Below are 16,291 nucleotides of genomic sequence, written 5' to 3'. Positions count from 1 at the left end.
CAAAGAACAAGCTAGTCAAGTTTCGTTCAGTATTCTAAAGTGATTGGCAATCGTGACTTCCTATCAAACACCTTGAAGATCGAGGCTATACATGTATTGGTAGATCGTGCGCGTGCAAATTTCTTATCACTATGTGAATTGTGCTAGAATCAGGGTGCCTAAATATCTAGACTAAGACTCCTAATAATTACATATTTGCACAAGAGTCAACATTTCAAGGTAAATGAGCTCCATTTTTATGTTTTGTTTTTTTCAATTTTTAAATTTTTTATTTTGATTTTTCAATTTTTTTTGGAATTTTTCAATTTTTTCAAAAAGATGGAGTTTTGTTTTCAATTATGGCATATTATCGTGGTATCTACTCTATACCCCCAAACCTAAACTAAACATTGTCCTGAATGTTTAAAAATATGGAAAGAATTAAAATGCAACATATGGAAAGGGACATGCTGAGTAGAGTAAAAGGAGAGAGAATACCCGATTTCGGCGAAAGCAGAATTAAAACTCCGTTATCCAAGGCAAAACTCCAACATATTCAGAGTCACAATGGATGAGCACAAAATATATACAAAAGGAAATTGAACTAACACATTATCTACAAGAAAATTTGGTTTTTAATGGGATTGGACTTTTTGGGAAAAATTTGGTTTTGTCGGGAGACATTTGGTTTTGATGGGAAAAAGAAAAATTTTGGTTTTTAGGGAAACATTTGGAAAACTTTGGTTTTTATGGGAGAAATTTTTGATTTTTGAATGGGAGAGAAAATATTTATTTAAGAAAATAAATTTGTTTTCTTTTTTTCTTTTTTTTTTTGAATTTGGGAGCAAGCCCACTGTTGGTCCTCTAATGGAATGGGAGGAAGGCTGCGGCCCACGAAACACTAAGTTTTAATTTTGAAAGTTTAATTTGGCCCAGTTGGTTAAGGCCCGATGTTTGTTTTAAAACTTTGGTTTCGAGGTCCACTCTTGAGTGGAAACAAGCCCACAATCGGTTACAAGCTCAGCTGGGTTTAAACCCAGAGTCCAAAATACAAGTCCAATGAAAGAATTTAAACAAGCCCACAAATTAAACAAACAAGCCCACAAAAATTAATTACAAACCCAACAGAAAATAAAAAGCCCAAAAATTGGCTTTAATATTACAAGCCCACAATTAAAAATTGGAAGCCCACAATTCGGGTTCTCTTAAATGGGTTACCTTTTAAGCACAGCCCAGCTGCTCTGATATTGTTGCAAAAGCCCAGTTGGGCTTTGGTTCTTTTCCTTGGTGGCGTCCCAGCAGAGGAAAAACAGGTTCAGAACAGCAGGTCCAACAGCAAATGAAGTGAAGCAGATGCAGATGCAAATGCTATGCAGTGAAATGCAAAAATAGCTAATAAAACAACAAGAAAAACACAGCACCAATCCCCGGCAACGGCGCCAAAAACTTGGTAGGCTTCTAAAAGGTCCTACAAATTATAACCGCAAGTGCACGGTGTCGAAAGTGGCAAATGTGCAAGTACGGGTCGATCCACAGAGACTGGGTGTGTTTTGGAGTTTCTAGCTATTTTGGGTTCTAAATTTGCTAATGGGCTTTGAATACCAAAGGGGTCTTGAATATCAATGGGCTTTGAATACCCTTTGGAACTGTTGGGCTGAACTGAGCTTGGGCTCAGAAATGTGGACTATGGGCTTTAGGTCTTAAACTTTGTTTTGGGCTTTTGGGCTCAATGGGATTGAGCTATGGGCTTGAGTGCACAGCAGAGCAGATGCAAGCAGTAGCAACAGCTTGGCAGAGGCAACACAGCAGCAGGCACCAGCAGCAGCAGTACTGCAGGGCAGAGGCAAGTGCACAACAGCACAAGGCAGTGGAATAAGAGAAGCAACAGAGTTGCAGCAATGTAAAGGAAAGCAACACAGTGGCAAAGAAGAAGGAAACAGAGAAGCAACAGACAAGGCAGTGAGGCAAAAACTAAACAGATTAAAAACTAAACAGCAATAAAGCAGTGAACAAAAACAAAACAAAACAAAACAAAACAAGATGAACCAAGGCCTGAGGCCAAGGGCAGGGATGATAATGAAACTAAAATGAGCAAGGCTAAGCTAAGGCAAGATTACAGGAGGTATACTAAAAGAATGGGAAGAAAACTAGCTTGCTAAGAGCACTAGTTTCTCCCAATGCTCAATCAACAGTGCAACCTAAGCATACAACAAGAATGGTAAGATAATCAGCTTGCTATGAGCACTGATTTCTTCCATTGCACAATTACATCAATGCTTCACAGATATCTAGCCTAGCATTAACAGGAAATGTGACAGTAAATTAAACACAATAGTGAACATGTAACAAACATCAACAGGAAAGAATAGCATTAACAGGACACAAGTATTAACAATGAACATTTAACTAACAGCAAGTTTAACAGCAAGTTTAGCAAGTTTAACATAACAGTGAACATAAACATCAACAATGAACACAAACATCTAACAGTAATAACAAACATTAACAGGATACATTTAACAAGATATGAAAATCTAACATGAACATGAAACTGAACTGTGAACTGAAATTAACATTTAACAGAAATTAACAGTTAACAGGACATGAAAGTCCTGGATGTTGGCTACTCCAAGCATAACTATTACAACACACACATAAGGATATTTATAGTCACAGACCCAAATTTCTCAAAATTATAAAATTAGGGTTTATAGAAAAATCCCCAAATTCCAACAGTGAAATTAGCTCACCTAATCGTCAAATTGACGTCGACCCATCCTTTCTCTGACTCTCCTGTATCACTCCATGCCTTCAATTTCACTCTAGCTCGACCTAATTTACCAATTTTGCACGCCTAGGGTTTCTGAAAGAGAACGTGCAAAAATTGAGAAATTAGATGGACTAGGGAGATGGGAGTAGATGGTATTGGTTGTTGGGTGATGGGGTGATGATGGTGGAGGAGTGGTGGTGGCAGTGGAGTTGGTGGTGATGATGGTGGTGCGGCAGTTGCAGGGTGATGGCTCTGCAGAGGGGGTTGGTGGAGAAGAAAGGGTTCGATGGTTTGGGAGAGAAGGGTGTTTGGTTAGGTAGATGGGTTCGGTCGCTAGGGTGTTAGGCAGGTTCATCGAGTTCGATGTTTCGTGAGATGGGACGCGAGATGCGAAGCTGGTAGGTGAATCAGACGGTGATGCGGAGTGAAGCTTGTAGCGACCGTCAGATTATATGATACAACAAAATCAACGATGCCAGATGGAGTTAGGTGTTGTAGTGTTAGGCGGAGATATCAAACTTTGATGCACAGCAAGGGAGCGACCGTTGGATTCAACTACCATCTAATCTGAAGGCTTGGAATTTCAGCGCTGTGGTGCTCGGCAGAGACTTCAGATTTTGATGCTCTATGAAGGAGCGACCGTCGGATGCTTCTGAGAAATGATCTGATGGCTGAGAACGGAGGCGCTTTTGTGTGTAGAAAATGAGGTTGTGCGCACCATTCTTCGCGGCTTCCTTGCGTAATTTCTCCCGGCTTTTCACTACTTTTCTGCTCTTTTCGCTCCGCGACTCATCCGAACTTTATTTACTACCTAAAAATGCAAAATTAATTAATAAAAATATTTATTCTTGAAAACAATGAAAATACAGAATATGGGATAAAATGTAGAATTAATGCATAAAAGATGAGTTAAAATGCCAACAAAAAGGGATAAATATATACAATATTTGGCACTCATCAATATGTTATGTCAGATAGTGGTATTTCTGTGGATGATTCTAAGGTCAAGGCAATTGTGGATTTGCATACTCCAACATCTATAAAATAAGTACGCAGTTTTCATGGGTTAACTTCTTTCTATAGAAGATTTGTGAGAAATTTCAGCACTATTGCACCTGGTTTAACATATTGTTTGAAGCGTGATACTTTTGAATGGACTGAAGAGGCAGATAAGAGATTTAATCTTCTTAAAGAAAAATTATGCAGTGCACCTATTCTTGCCATGCCAAATTTTGATAAACCTTTTGAGATCCATTGTGATGGTTCTGTTATCGGCATTGGTGCTATATTATCTCAAGAAGGACATCCAGTTGCATATTATAGTGAAAATAATTCAGATACAAGGAAGAAGTAGTCAACTTATGAGTTGGAATTAATTTCTCTTGTTCAAGCTCTTAATAATTGGCATCCTTATCTTATTCACAATGAGTCCATTGTCAACACTGATAATCAAGTCTCAAATTTTTGAAAACTTCAGCAAAGGTCAATAGAATGCATGATAGGTGGTTATCAACTATAAATCAATATACATTTTCCATTAAACATCAGAGTGGAAAACTTAATCAAGTTGCTGATGCTTTGAGTAGGAGAACTCATCTTCTAGTTACTCTTAAACATGAGAGTTTAGATTTTGATTTCTTGAAAGATCTTTATGGTGAAGACAAAGATTTTAAGAGTTTATGGGAAAAGTGTGGATCTTCAACAGGAAGTGTTGATGATTATCTTATTCAAGATGGGTTTCTTTTTAAAGGGAATCGATTATGTATTCCACAATGTTCTTTAAGTCTTCATATATTACAAGAACTGTATGGAAGTGGTCTTGGTGGACATTTTGGACGTGATAAAACCATTATTTTGGTTGAAGAACGTTATTTTTGGCCTTCAATTAAAAGATACGTTCAGAAGTATATACAGAAGTGTATGGTTTGCCAACAATCTAAAGGGAATATTCAAAATACACGATTGTATACTCCTCTTCCCATTCCTGATGCACCTAGGGTAGATATCAGCATGCACTTTGTGCTTGGTTTACCACGTCCTGCCAGGAGAAACGATTCTATTATGGTGGTTGTTGATAGTTACTCAAAAATGACTCACTTCATAGCCTGCAAGAAAACTACAGATGCCTCCAATGTTGCTTACCTATTTTTCAAAGAAGTGGTACATCTACATGAATTCCCAAGACAATTACTTCTGATAGAGACACTAAGTTTCTGAGTTACTTTTGGAAGTCTTTGTGGATGCGTTTGGGAGCTAAACTTCAGTATAGTAAAGCTTCTCATCGTCAAACATATGGACAAACTGAAGTGGTCAATCGATCTTTAGGAAATCTGATTAGAGTCAAGGTTATTGGAGGAAAAGAGAAACAATGGGATAATCTACTTCCAAATATGGAATTTTCCTATAAAAATTCAGTCAATCGATCCACATGTAAAACACCTTTTCAAATTGTTTATTCTAAGGTTCCTAATCATATTTTGGATTTGGTAATTCTTCCCAAGCTAAGTAAATCAAATGCTAAGGCAGATAACTTTGTTGAGAAAGCTTCACTCATACATCAAGAACTAAAGTCAAAGCTTGAAGAATCTAATAAAAAATACAAGGAAGATGCAAAATCATCATAGAAGACTTAAAACTTTTGATGAAGGAGAATTGGTTATGATTCATCTCAGAAAAGAAAGATTTCCTACTGGTACTTATAACAAGACCAAGATGAAGAAATATGGACCATTCAAGATTTTGAAGAAAATCAGTGATAATGCATATATTGTTGATCTACCATCGAATTGGAGCATCTCTAACATCTTCAGTGTGCAAGAAATTTTTACATTCAATGGAGAGAATGAAGTTCTTTCTATTCATTAACTCGAGGGCGAGTTTCTTTCAAGAAGGGGGAATGATGTAGTACATCTTTGACAGTATCAACAATGCTTGTTGATCCATTACTACTGTGTCAACTATAATTGTTTATCCTTTTTCTAACGTATCAACTATTACAGTTGATCCCATCCGTCTAATTACTATTCTTGCTTTACAAGTTCTTGCTTTCCTAGTTTAGGTAGATTTCCTTTTTCTTCCAGTTTAGTCGGTTATTGAAAACCTATTTAAATCCCATGCCTTCTTGTTTAGACACACATCTTATTATCAATATTATTATCAAGTTTGATTATTCATCTTTTACTTTAGAATCTAGATCCTTGAATCAGATTTTAGCTAAGTTCTTGAAGGAACTTCAACTATCCTCACAACCCTAGCAACTAGTTTGCTAAATCCTGTTCTGTGCTACACTAGACGGTTCGCTTGTGCTCGGGTGGGAGAGTATGCTGAGGTGTTATGCCAGATATTGGTCTCACAAGAGGCAAGGAACGTCTACATTATACCGAGGCCTTTTTAGAACAATTGCCTCCAGAGTTGGCAGAAAACTCTGCAGTTAAGCGTGCTCGGACGAGAGTAATCGAGGGATGGGTGACCATCCGAGAAGTTTCTGCTGGACTACCGCAGCGATGCCCATTGAAAACCTCACACTGCCGGATAACCGCAGTGGCTAAGTGGGGACATTATCGGTGAAGGGACGGGTCATTACAAATGGTATCAGAGCCGACGACGGGTCACCTGCCGAGGGTGAGAAGGTACACTGGACGGGGTTGTTCTAGGTGTTTTTCATGAGGAGAAGGGAATGTCGGAGATATGGGCTTGAGTATGTATTCCGGAGCCGAAGACGGCTCCAATTTAAGGTGGTGGTATTGTAATACCCCGATGTTCGGCAGTGGTGAATAGAATATAAGTAATGGTTCGTCCTTTCGTATCACCGAGGCCTGATGGGTTCACTTAACTGAGTTGTGGGAAAAACTTCTCAGATAAGCATTCTCGGATGGGAGTAGTCACAAGATGGGTGACCTCTCGGGAAGCTGCTGCTGGATGTCCTCAGTAGTGCCGTTAAAAATCTCACACTGCTGGATAACCGCAGTGGGTAAGTGGGAACAATATCGGTGTTAATTAGGACACAACTAGGGATGGTTCGCTTGTGCTCAATGACAATTATTCGCCATGTTTTTTAATTGTTATGTTTTCTTTCTGAGAATTGCTAGGTTGATCTAAATATTTTTCTCGAAAAAATCACCGGATGAAACATATAGTGAGACCAACTGAAAACCTTTACTATCCATATCATAGTTGGGTTTTTCAGGGGTTGTTTTTCGGAAAAAATTGTGGTCAGCTTGTAGAATTGTTTCTTTTGTATTAATAACCATCTTATTTTCACATTAAGAAAATCAATCAAAACTTCTATAATAAATGTTACTTATGTCTTAACGACTTAGAATAAACATTATTGCCATTAACACACTGAGCACCTGCACTACCATCACCGGAACCACTCATCACCACTACCTTTTCCACCACCAATGATATCGTCACTGGCTCCATGCACCACCACTCACAAAAACCATCCCGATAATTCGTAATGATTACCAACAAATTTATTATTTATTTAATGAAAATATATCTCATTTATAATGAGAGATTAGTAAAATATTTATTATGTGAAATTAATGATACAATAATGATGTAAATAACCACAACCATTGATATATTTTTTCCGTAAACAAATCTCAGCATAACTTGTCCAAATGCAGAATTTAGATTAATACGGAAAAAAAAATATTTTATAATTTTTTTGGTATGGATGCAGAATAAAACATTATTTAGAGTTTACATGTAAATAATTTTTTAGATGTCAAAATGGGTTGGGACCCAACCTGTCGCTCGACTACCAATCAACTCAGTGTAAACTTTTGTTCTTTTGTTTTCTAATAAAGTCTTCTGAGTTATCTTTTTATGCAAAATAATTTTTTTGATTATCACCGCGCTTTATATTTGTTTGGTATCTAACTTTCAGAATGATTTTGGTTCCTTATAGTTCTCAACCGTTCATTTTCTTTCTTGTCCCGACTCTGGCCCATAATATTTATTTTAACTTAAAAAAAATTAAAAAATTAAAAGAAAAATAATTTAAAAACAAACATCAAATAAAAAAAAATAACCAAGGGTAACTAAGTAATTTGTCCACCTTAGGACACCATTTCTTATACCACCACCACCATTCTCACGTCCAACCCCCACCACCATTATCCCCACTGCTGATTCACCATCCCCGCCTCCATCACAAATAAATATTAATGTCCACTGATTCAATCTAATATAAATTTATCATGTACTATATTAATGAAATATTATTTTAAATTTAAGAAAATTCAAAAATTAAAGAAAAAAAATTAAAAGCTAATATCAAATAAAAAAATAAACCAAGGTAACTTAGTAATGTATCTACCTCAGGACCAATGTAGTCAATATCGGCCGTATCGGCCGATATATCGGGGATATTTCAGATATCGACCCAGAACGATACGATAAGAAGGATATCGGGGATACGATATTCTCCCGATAATATCAGCCTTATCGGTCGAATATCGGCCGTTTCGGTCAAATATCGGCCGTATCGGTCGATACGAAATTTTCCTACATTCCCCGATATGAGACGGTATTGGTCGTTTTCTATAAAGTTTAAGGGTAATTTTGGCGAAGAAAGTCTTCCAGGTGGTAGTGGAGGTGCATGTAGCTCTCGAAGCAAGTTACTAAAGTTACTCTTTTGTTTTTTTGATAAAATTGATGTTATCTATTATATCTTATCCGAAAATGTGTGGAGAAAATGTTTAATATAAAATTATAGTCTCTAAATCTAGAACCGATATTATACCGATATTTCAACGATAATATCTCCGATATAAAATCGTACCAGTGTATCGGTCCCGTCCGAGATGAACCGATATCCGATATTAACTACATTGCTCAGGACACATTTCTCATCCCACTACCACTACTTCTTCCAGCACCACCACCATTAACATCATCACTCCACCATTCTCACATACAACGCCCACCGCCATTATCCCCGCCCACCATCACAACCAATATTAATGTCCACTGATTCTATATAATATAAATTTATTAAATATTGTATTAACGAAATTATTATTATAATTTTTAAAAAAAAAGAAGTAATATCAAATAAAAAAATAAACCAAGGGTAACGAAGTAATTTATCTATCTTAGGACACCTTTCCCATCCCACTACCACTACTTTTTCCACCACCACTGATATTATCGCCTCTACCACCACCGCTTCTACAAACCACTACTGCTTCTACTACTAACCACTAATTTCTATTGATATAATTTTTATAAAAAATATTTATTAATGTAAAAATACATATTTATTAGATTAATTAAGTGAACATTAAATGATGAAAAAATAATAAATTATTCATTATTAGAGATTAATGAGATACTAATTAATAAAACACTCATAATGATTAAATTTAATTAGAGCAAACCACAACCATGGATTTAGCTTTCCCTAGGTGAAATCTGGACCACTCTTTAACTTTCCTAAATTGTCCAAACTATGCTTTATAAGGAAGATTCTTAGCTGTGATTATTATGAGTAAATATATTCTTCAAATTTCTTTTGAAAGATAATAATATATTTACATCACTTTCGTTCCAACGTCAACATTGATTCAGTTGACCGATAATTCATTCAAACCCAACAATAAATACATGTTGGTTGTATTTATTACGTCTCGCATCAGAGATCGTCTATGCCCTTTCAGTTTTGGTTTCATCCAAAAAGGTCTAAAACTGAACTTATTGTTGCTGCAACAACAATAACAAAAAAAATATATATATACCAGAAGATCTGAACGATGCTAAACGGTGTAGTTAAACTTACTTATCACCGTTAAATTTTTGCATATATCTCGTTGGGGACGTACCTTTTGTGCATACTGTCATTTTCGTATTCACATCTTTTTCTGTTTTATGAGCAAATGATTCTCAAAAATATTTCATTCACGTCATAAAATAATTCTTATGGCAGGGTAATTTCCGTTATTATCTCACTGTCAATTTCGAAAATGTTTTAATTTTCATATATCCTATTTTGGAAATTGATTTACTTTCCAAAGTGTGTTTGTATCCCAAAGATAATCATTTATAATATATCCAATAATATTTCTTCCCCGAAATATTTTGTCTGGATATTATATGCAAAAGTATTTTTCTTTCACTAAAAATATTTCCATATTCGTGGTATACTTTTATGATTACTGCAAATAATAAGTAAAAATAATTCCATAAAAAAATATTGTATGGAATTAAAATATCACCTTACATTTAAGGAAAAAATATCATGTTTCTGGATTATTTTGAAAATATCTTCTTTATTTTCGAAAAACAATTCAAAATATTTTCCATCTTTATTTTGAAAAATACTTTTTATATCTTTACCACGTAAAGTATCTCCTTATATTTAAGGACGCTAAAAGTGGTGAATTTCTTTAATTTCCAATTATGGCGAGATCTTTATATCATAAAATGATATTTAGTAAAATATTTCATCTTTTACTTTCGAAAATATTTTCTATTTTCGATCATATTTTCTAGTAATAATAATAATTACGATTTCCCATAATATTTTCCTTTAGGAGAATCTTTTTCATTTGAAAACACTCCTAAACGTCTACCAATATTTCTCAATGTTGATGCAACATGAAGTTTTTCCTATGGTTTGTATTAAACAAACCAAATTCGTTGGCGAAGCAAGCCGATTCTCAAAAATTAAACATATGAATATTGTGGACCCTCACCAAACTTAGCCAAGTCAAGTCAATTTTCAACACAAGTCAAAACGTATATTCTGCAGTGAAACTATGTTATATAGAGTTTGTTTCAACTTTCAAGCGCAACTACCGAAGATCAAGTATCATGTTCGAAGGTGAAGTACAGATTGTTTGTCACAAGTTTTCTTCAACTGTCCAAGTTGCACACTACGTTTTTCTACGTGTCCAACTTGAGGGGGGTATTAAAATATATAGCAAGTACAAACAAGTATCCGAGGTGCAGAAAAGGACCAAGGCAACCGTATGGTGAAGTGAAGACTAAATCAAGTAACCGTGTAGTCAGACACGTGAAGTGAAGGTTAAGTCAAGTGACTGTGATATACATGGCACGTGAAGTGAAGACCATACAATATACAAACTGAAGTCAAAGTCAAGATGAAGTGATCAAGACTCAAGTTACCAGAAGATCGACGGAGATAAGTTAAGTTTCCAAGAATAAAAAGATCTTGTGTAATTTAGGTAGTTTTCTAGATAAGTCAAATATCTAGCTAATTTCCTACTATTCATATTTTAGATAATTAGGATATATATTTTAGAGAATAATATAATATCCTATATTAATTATTCATACTCTATAAATAGAGTGTCTCAATGTAATTGTAAAATCATCTCAGAATGTTCTGATGATCAATATTACTATTCATCCTACGAGGTTGCTTGTGGACGTAAGTCGTGTTGACCGAACCACGTTAAATATTGTCTCCATTACTATTTCGGTATGTAGATCATTTTATTTCTTCTTAATTATTTATTTTATCACTGATTTGATTTTATTCTTTGTATATCAATGATATCCATCTTGAATTTGATCTACATATCAAAATCTAAGATGGTATCAGAGCAGCGATGGTCTCGATCCAATTGCTTCCGCAATCTATTTTAATGTTCAATAATAATTTTATTTTAAATTGAATATTAAAAATTTTGTTCGAATATATCTAACAAAGTTTTTGCCTGACTTTGTTATGTTTTTTTATCGTCCAAACAAAACTGTTTATTTCTGATTTGTTTGAGTATGATTATTATCAACTTAATGAGAACCTCATTAAAGTTATCACATGTGTACTATGCATGATGAGCTTAATAACTTACAAAAGAATACTAGTATTATGTTTTGTGAGCATGAGCGCAAAAAACTGTATACGATTGCCATTGGTTATAAGTCAGTATTATCTGTATTGCCATTGTCAGCATCATCAACAACAATGTGTGAATTTATGAATCAGATGAATTATCCTTCTATATTTCAAGACTGTAAAATTCAGTTTCTGTCTTCATGTAATGGCTTGGTTTGGATAAGTCGTATTTCACCTAGTTGGGTTGAAGATTATTATATTTGGAATCCTTCAACCAAAGTATACAAGAACATACCCATGGCACGAGAAGTAAACTGGCGTGACATAAAAGGATATGGATTTGGCTGTGATAACAAGACTGACGATTACAAATTGATAAGGATTGTCGTGGACTGGGAATCAGAGTGTTCTAGTGTTGATATCTATACATTAAGTTCAAATTCATGGAAAAACACTCAAACCGTACCTTACCATCTTTGTGACATAGGAGCATCATATCCTGGTGTGCTCTTTAAGGGAGCTCTTCATTATCCAGCGCATACCTTTCGGAAAGACTCTACTGTACTGGTATGTTTTAATATTGTCAGTGAGGGATTCGAGGAGGTAGCAGTGCCAAAAGCACTTATACCATATCCAAAAGGAAAACAAGATATGCTCGGCATAGATGTGGGAGTATCGGGAGAGTGCCTATGTTTGGCTTTTCATGTTTTTAATGTCCGCGTTGATGTATGGATTATGCAAGATTATGGATTGCAAGAATCTTGGACTAACATTTTCTCCATTACCCAGGAGAGTATAACTAGCACCAGGTATTTGGAGTTAGTATGGAGTTTCAAGAACAATGAGACTTTATGGGAGGTGGACCAGGGTATAGTTTTATACGATCCAACCAACAAAACATATAGAAAACTGTTGTTGGATTCTCATGGTACTGAAAGGGAAACTGTAGCACGGAATTATATGGTTACTTCAGTCTGGCTTTAACTATAAGGTACTTATGCAAAGAGAAGTTAAACTTTTTTCAAGATTTTTTTTCTTTTTTTCCGTATATATATTGCATGAATTACGTCTTGAATCCGTCGTTAATAATTATACAACATGATCAGACATACTGTATCAGTTTTACTAAGCAGATAAACTACACATATTGATTATTCTTCGTGAAACCAAAATCCGAAATACCATTTTATATATAATTTGAGTGGAAAATGCCGGTTCCAGAATGAAAGTTAGGCCAAAAGCTTGAATTCTAGAGCTCCTGGCCCCCGACCAATAGGAATCAAACGTTTCCGATAATTACTCATTCTCTTTTCCCTTTGTCACCAGTAGATTTTAAAAGATAAACTACAAACCCTAAATCTCATCTGAAAAAAAATCCTATCACAGCGGAAGTAGTTGTACCTTGGTGAAGAGACGCGGTGTATAGATGTCGAGCATGGAAAAGCTTCTTTCTTTTTGGGGCAGTACCCTTTTTGTTTTTTGGTGCATTGTTTTTTCTGCATCGTTTCCTGATTTATTCACTCCTCAATTTTGGCGCATGTGTAAGATGTGTGGGCAAGCTTGATCAAGTTTACCCTGAATATGCAGTGAGCAAGTTGAAAAGGGATTGAGGTAATTTTTATGTTTATCCTTTGATTATTAATTCTAAAGTAATCATTTTCCATCAATCGTCGTTTTTTATATATCTTGGAATGAACACTTTTAAAGAACGATGCTTCTACCTAGATTATTGAAAAAGGGATTCAGGTAATTCTACTTAGATTATATAAAAAGCACGCTCATACTTCTCATTTTCCCGTCTCATAGTGGCTTTTTCAAAACCCATAAGAAATTTATGTTTTATATTTTTCGTAGGGAAACAGAGAAATTTAGGCCAAATTCATAGAAAATGATAACTATGGAAATTCTACTAAAGAAATTGTTGGAGTCTCTGAAAACTCCTTACAAAGATTAACCTACCGAAAACTGGGGCTAGAGGTCTTGCTCCATCTGTCATGGTGATTGGAGCAGGCATGTCAGTTGAGTAAACTCAAATTTGCTAAAACTTGCTTTGTCCAGGTGTTGTTTAGGGGTTTCTTATTTCATGCATGTAATATTACATATCAAGCACCAAAATTACAAAATATAAGAGTTCGAGTCTATGGTATAATTTTAATAATATCATCCAGAAATGGTAATTTAACGCAACAAAATGCAGGGTTACAAAAGAGTTACATTACACTTTGTTGGATGCGAGGCTGTTCAATGCTTGAGCGGATGGTTAGTACTCAATAATCTGTGCATAACAGATGTGTCAACTTATTTTGCTTTATTTTTGATGGAAACATTTTTTGTATTTGCCAGCTTAAACTAATTAATAAATATATTGATTAGATATTCAAAGAGTAGTACAGTTAGGAAATAAACTGGGTTCTTCTGAAAGCTCAAAACTTTATCATGATGAACTGCCTCTTACTCCAGCTATTAGGCATAGATAAGTTCTTAAAATAAAAATATCATCTTAGAAAGAGATACTAATAAACATCACCCCTCACCGTTGCTAAAAATTCCTAGAGATCTCAAGGTAATACTCAATCATTGATCATAAAATTTTGTGTGTTTGAATTTCTATGAATTGTGTTTGATTGTGATGGTTTGGGTTGCTTTTGTGCCGTAGGTTGTGTTTTGCTTTCAGAGTGTAGGCAGACTACTTTTAATGCAATCAGACTCCAAATTAAGGTTAGTTTTGCTGATCACGTTTGTTCAAGCTCTTTGTGTTAGTTATTATCTTATCTCTTCTTTCATGTCATATATGCACTTTATTTCCATGTAGCAATAAGACCAAAATTTATGGGATATATTTTGAACACTCTTTATGAATTAGTATAGATGCACTTGATCTCCAACCATTTTCTGTGAACCATTTTTGTAAGCTTTAGCTAACCCTCCGTACCATTTTTGTAGTGTTAAATCATTCCTGGTGCTGCTAAATTGTTTTCCTTAATTTGTTGGTGACTTGAAGCCCTGTTTTTGTAGTTTACTTAGTCTCTTCATTTAGTTGTTCAGTTATTTCTGGATTTGAGAATTTCGACAAAAATCGATTTAAAAAAGATTGATTTGATGAAAAACATTTTGTATGAAAAAAGGATTAGGCATGAAAATGCTTCAGTTTCAAGCACCTAATCTTGAATGTTGCCTCTTAAAGGTTGTAAGATGTATATCTTTGGTAATTACTATACTCGGGCAATCACGCATAAGAATATGTGGCACACTAGCAATCGTGTTATAACAAATGATTAGCAGCCTGCGATCCTACACTCTCATACATCTTGCGTTGTTTTTATAAGTGACAAGGTTATTCATCTCCATCAGATATGTAATATATTGATGCGAGCTGGGAAACTCCACTGGTGCTTCCTCTTTTTGATTGGGTAAGGAAACAATAATTAGTTACGTTAGATGTGTGATTTGATCATGTAAATAAAATTAATGAAATCCAAAAGGTGTATGATCATTTTGGGATCCAGTTGTCAAGCGAGGAGGTTAAGTTAGCTGAGGCTTCAAAGCTTCGGAAGACATTGGGTTCCACGAGATCGGAGCTGAAAGCTTCTAAATCAACAACCTTGACTGAGTGCAACAAAAGTTTGTTTCTTCAAAGTCAGCTGGAAACATCTACGAAGGAAAAATCATCTTTATATTGCAGATTTACTGAATTATAAAAGTTATGCAAGAAGCATTCACGTTTGAAGGTGCGGTTTTGCTTTTTTGGCTTACTTAGTATGTAAATCTTTTAAAAAGTCATTTCAACTAATTTTTCATTTTGTAACGCTTATCATATACTATAACAATATAATACTGCGATAGAATTTTTTTAATAGTATGTAGTAAACTGGTAATGTTCTTGTTTGAGCAGTAGGGATTGTGTCTGAGTTGTCAGATGGTTGGTTATCCACCAGAAATAATTGGGGCATCTTGAATGACGGTGGTGAAGGAATGAAAAAGGTTTGCATCATACTTCGCCCTCATCTTGTTAATCTCTTCTTCGATGTTCTTAGCATTCAATAATTATTATTTCAAGCCTAATTTTTGAGTGCTTTAGATGTCACTTATAAAGGAAGAATCATATATCGAAGATATATATTCGGAAAAAAATCTGTTTCAAATCTTACAAGGAAGAAGATGTTGAAGATGCAGCATCAGAGCTTGGTATACTCTCATGCTTGAGTCAACAATATTCTTATGAATTTAATTTCCCTAATAAACAAGTGGGAGGATGGACTCAACAGTACAAGGCTCTCATTTTTGTCTCTGGGAGAGAAGCTGGACTTGACATTCCAGTGTGTAAACATAAGCTCGCGTGTCCCCGGTTATTTGTTATTTGGATGCCGGACGCCAACTGTATGCCAAGCTGCCGATTCATGAGACTTATCATGTTATGTGTTTGTCATATCCATCAACGCACTATTTTAGGAGAAAATATTGGTGAGAACGAATCTAAGATATTTGTAAGAACAATCTCACCTAAAACGTATTTATTAGTATGAGCTTAAAGGATGACATGAGGTTTATGAAATGATTGAACTGATCTATAGTTTAAAACTGTTAACAGGTAGCTCGATATGTTTTTAGTGCTTTCTCATTTCTTGATAATTTACAAACAATCACGGAGGTTGCTCTTGGTAACGTTCCGACATACTTTCTGACATGGATTCAAATGCCACTTTATGTTGTATAAATAGACAAGAACT

The 16,291-nt window shown here is 35.1% G+C and overlaps 1 protein-coding gene and 1 long non-coding RNA gene across 2 annotated transcripts; both read left to right on the top strand.

The window, feature by feature from the left end:
• The first annotated feature begins 11,555 nt into the window (after window positions 1-11,555).
• Window positions 11,556-12,548, top strand: LOC113339553 (F-box/kelch-repeat protein At3g06240-like). The gene has a single exon (XM_026584800.1). It carries the CDS (start codon window positions 11,556-11,558, stop codon window positions 12,546-12,548), a length of 993 nt encoding a protein of 330 aa, XP_026440585.1.
• A 1,672-nt stretch (window positions 12,549-14,220) lies between these two features.
• On the top strand, window positions 14,221-15,176 carry LOC113340051. The gene is made up of 3 exons (XR_003355279.1): window positions 14,221-14,282; window positions 14,916-14,974; window positions 15,071-15,176. It is a non-coding gene; the product is annotated as an uncharacterized LOC113340051 (long non-coding RNA).
• The last annotated feature ends 1,115 nt before the right edge of the window (window positions 15,177-16,291 follow it).

This window comes from Papaver somniferum, unplaced genomic scaffold (genome assembly GCF_003573695.1).
Source record: "Papaver somniferum cultivar HN1 unplaced genomic scaffold, ASM357369v1 unplaced-scaffold_21, whole genome shotgun sequence".
Classification (NCBI taxonomy): Eukaryota; Viridiplantae; Streptophyta; class Magnoliopsida; order Ranunculales; family Papaveraceae; genus Papaver; species Papaver somniferum.
This window is presented reverse-complemented; position numbering and strand designations above follow the sequence as displayed.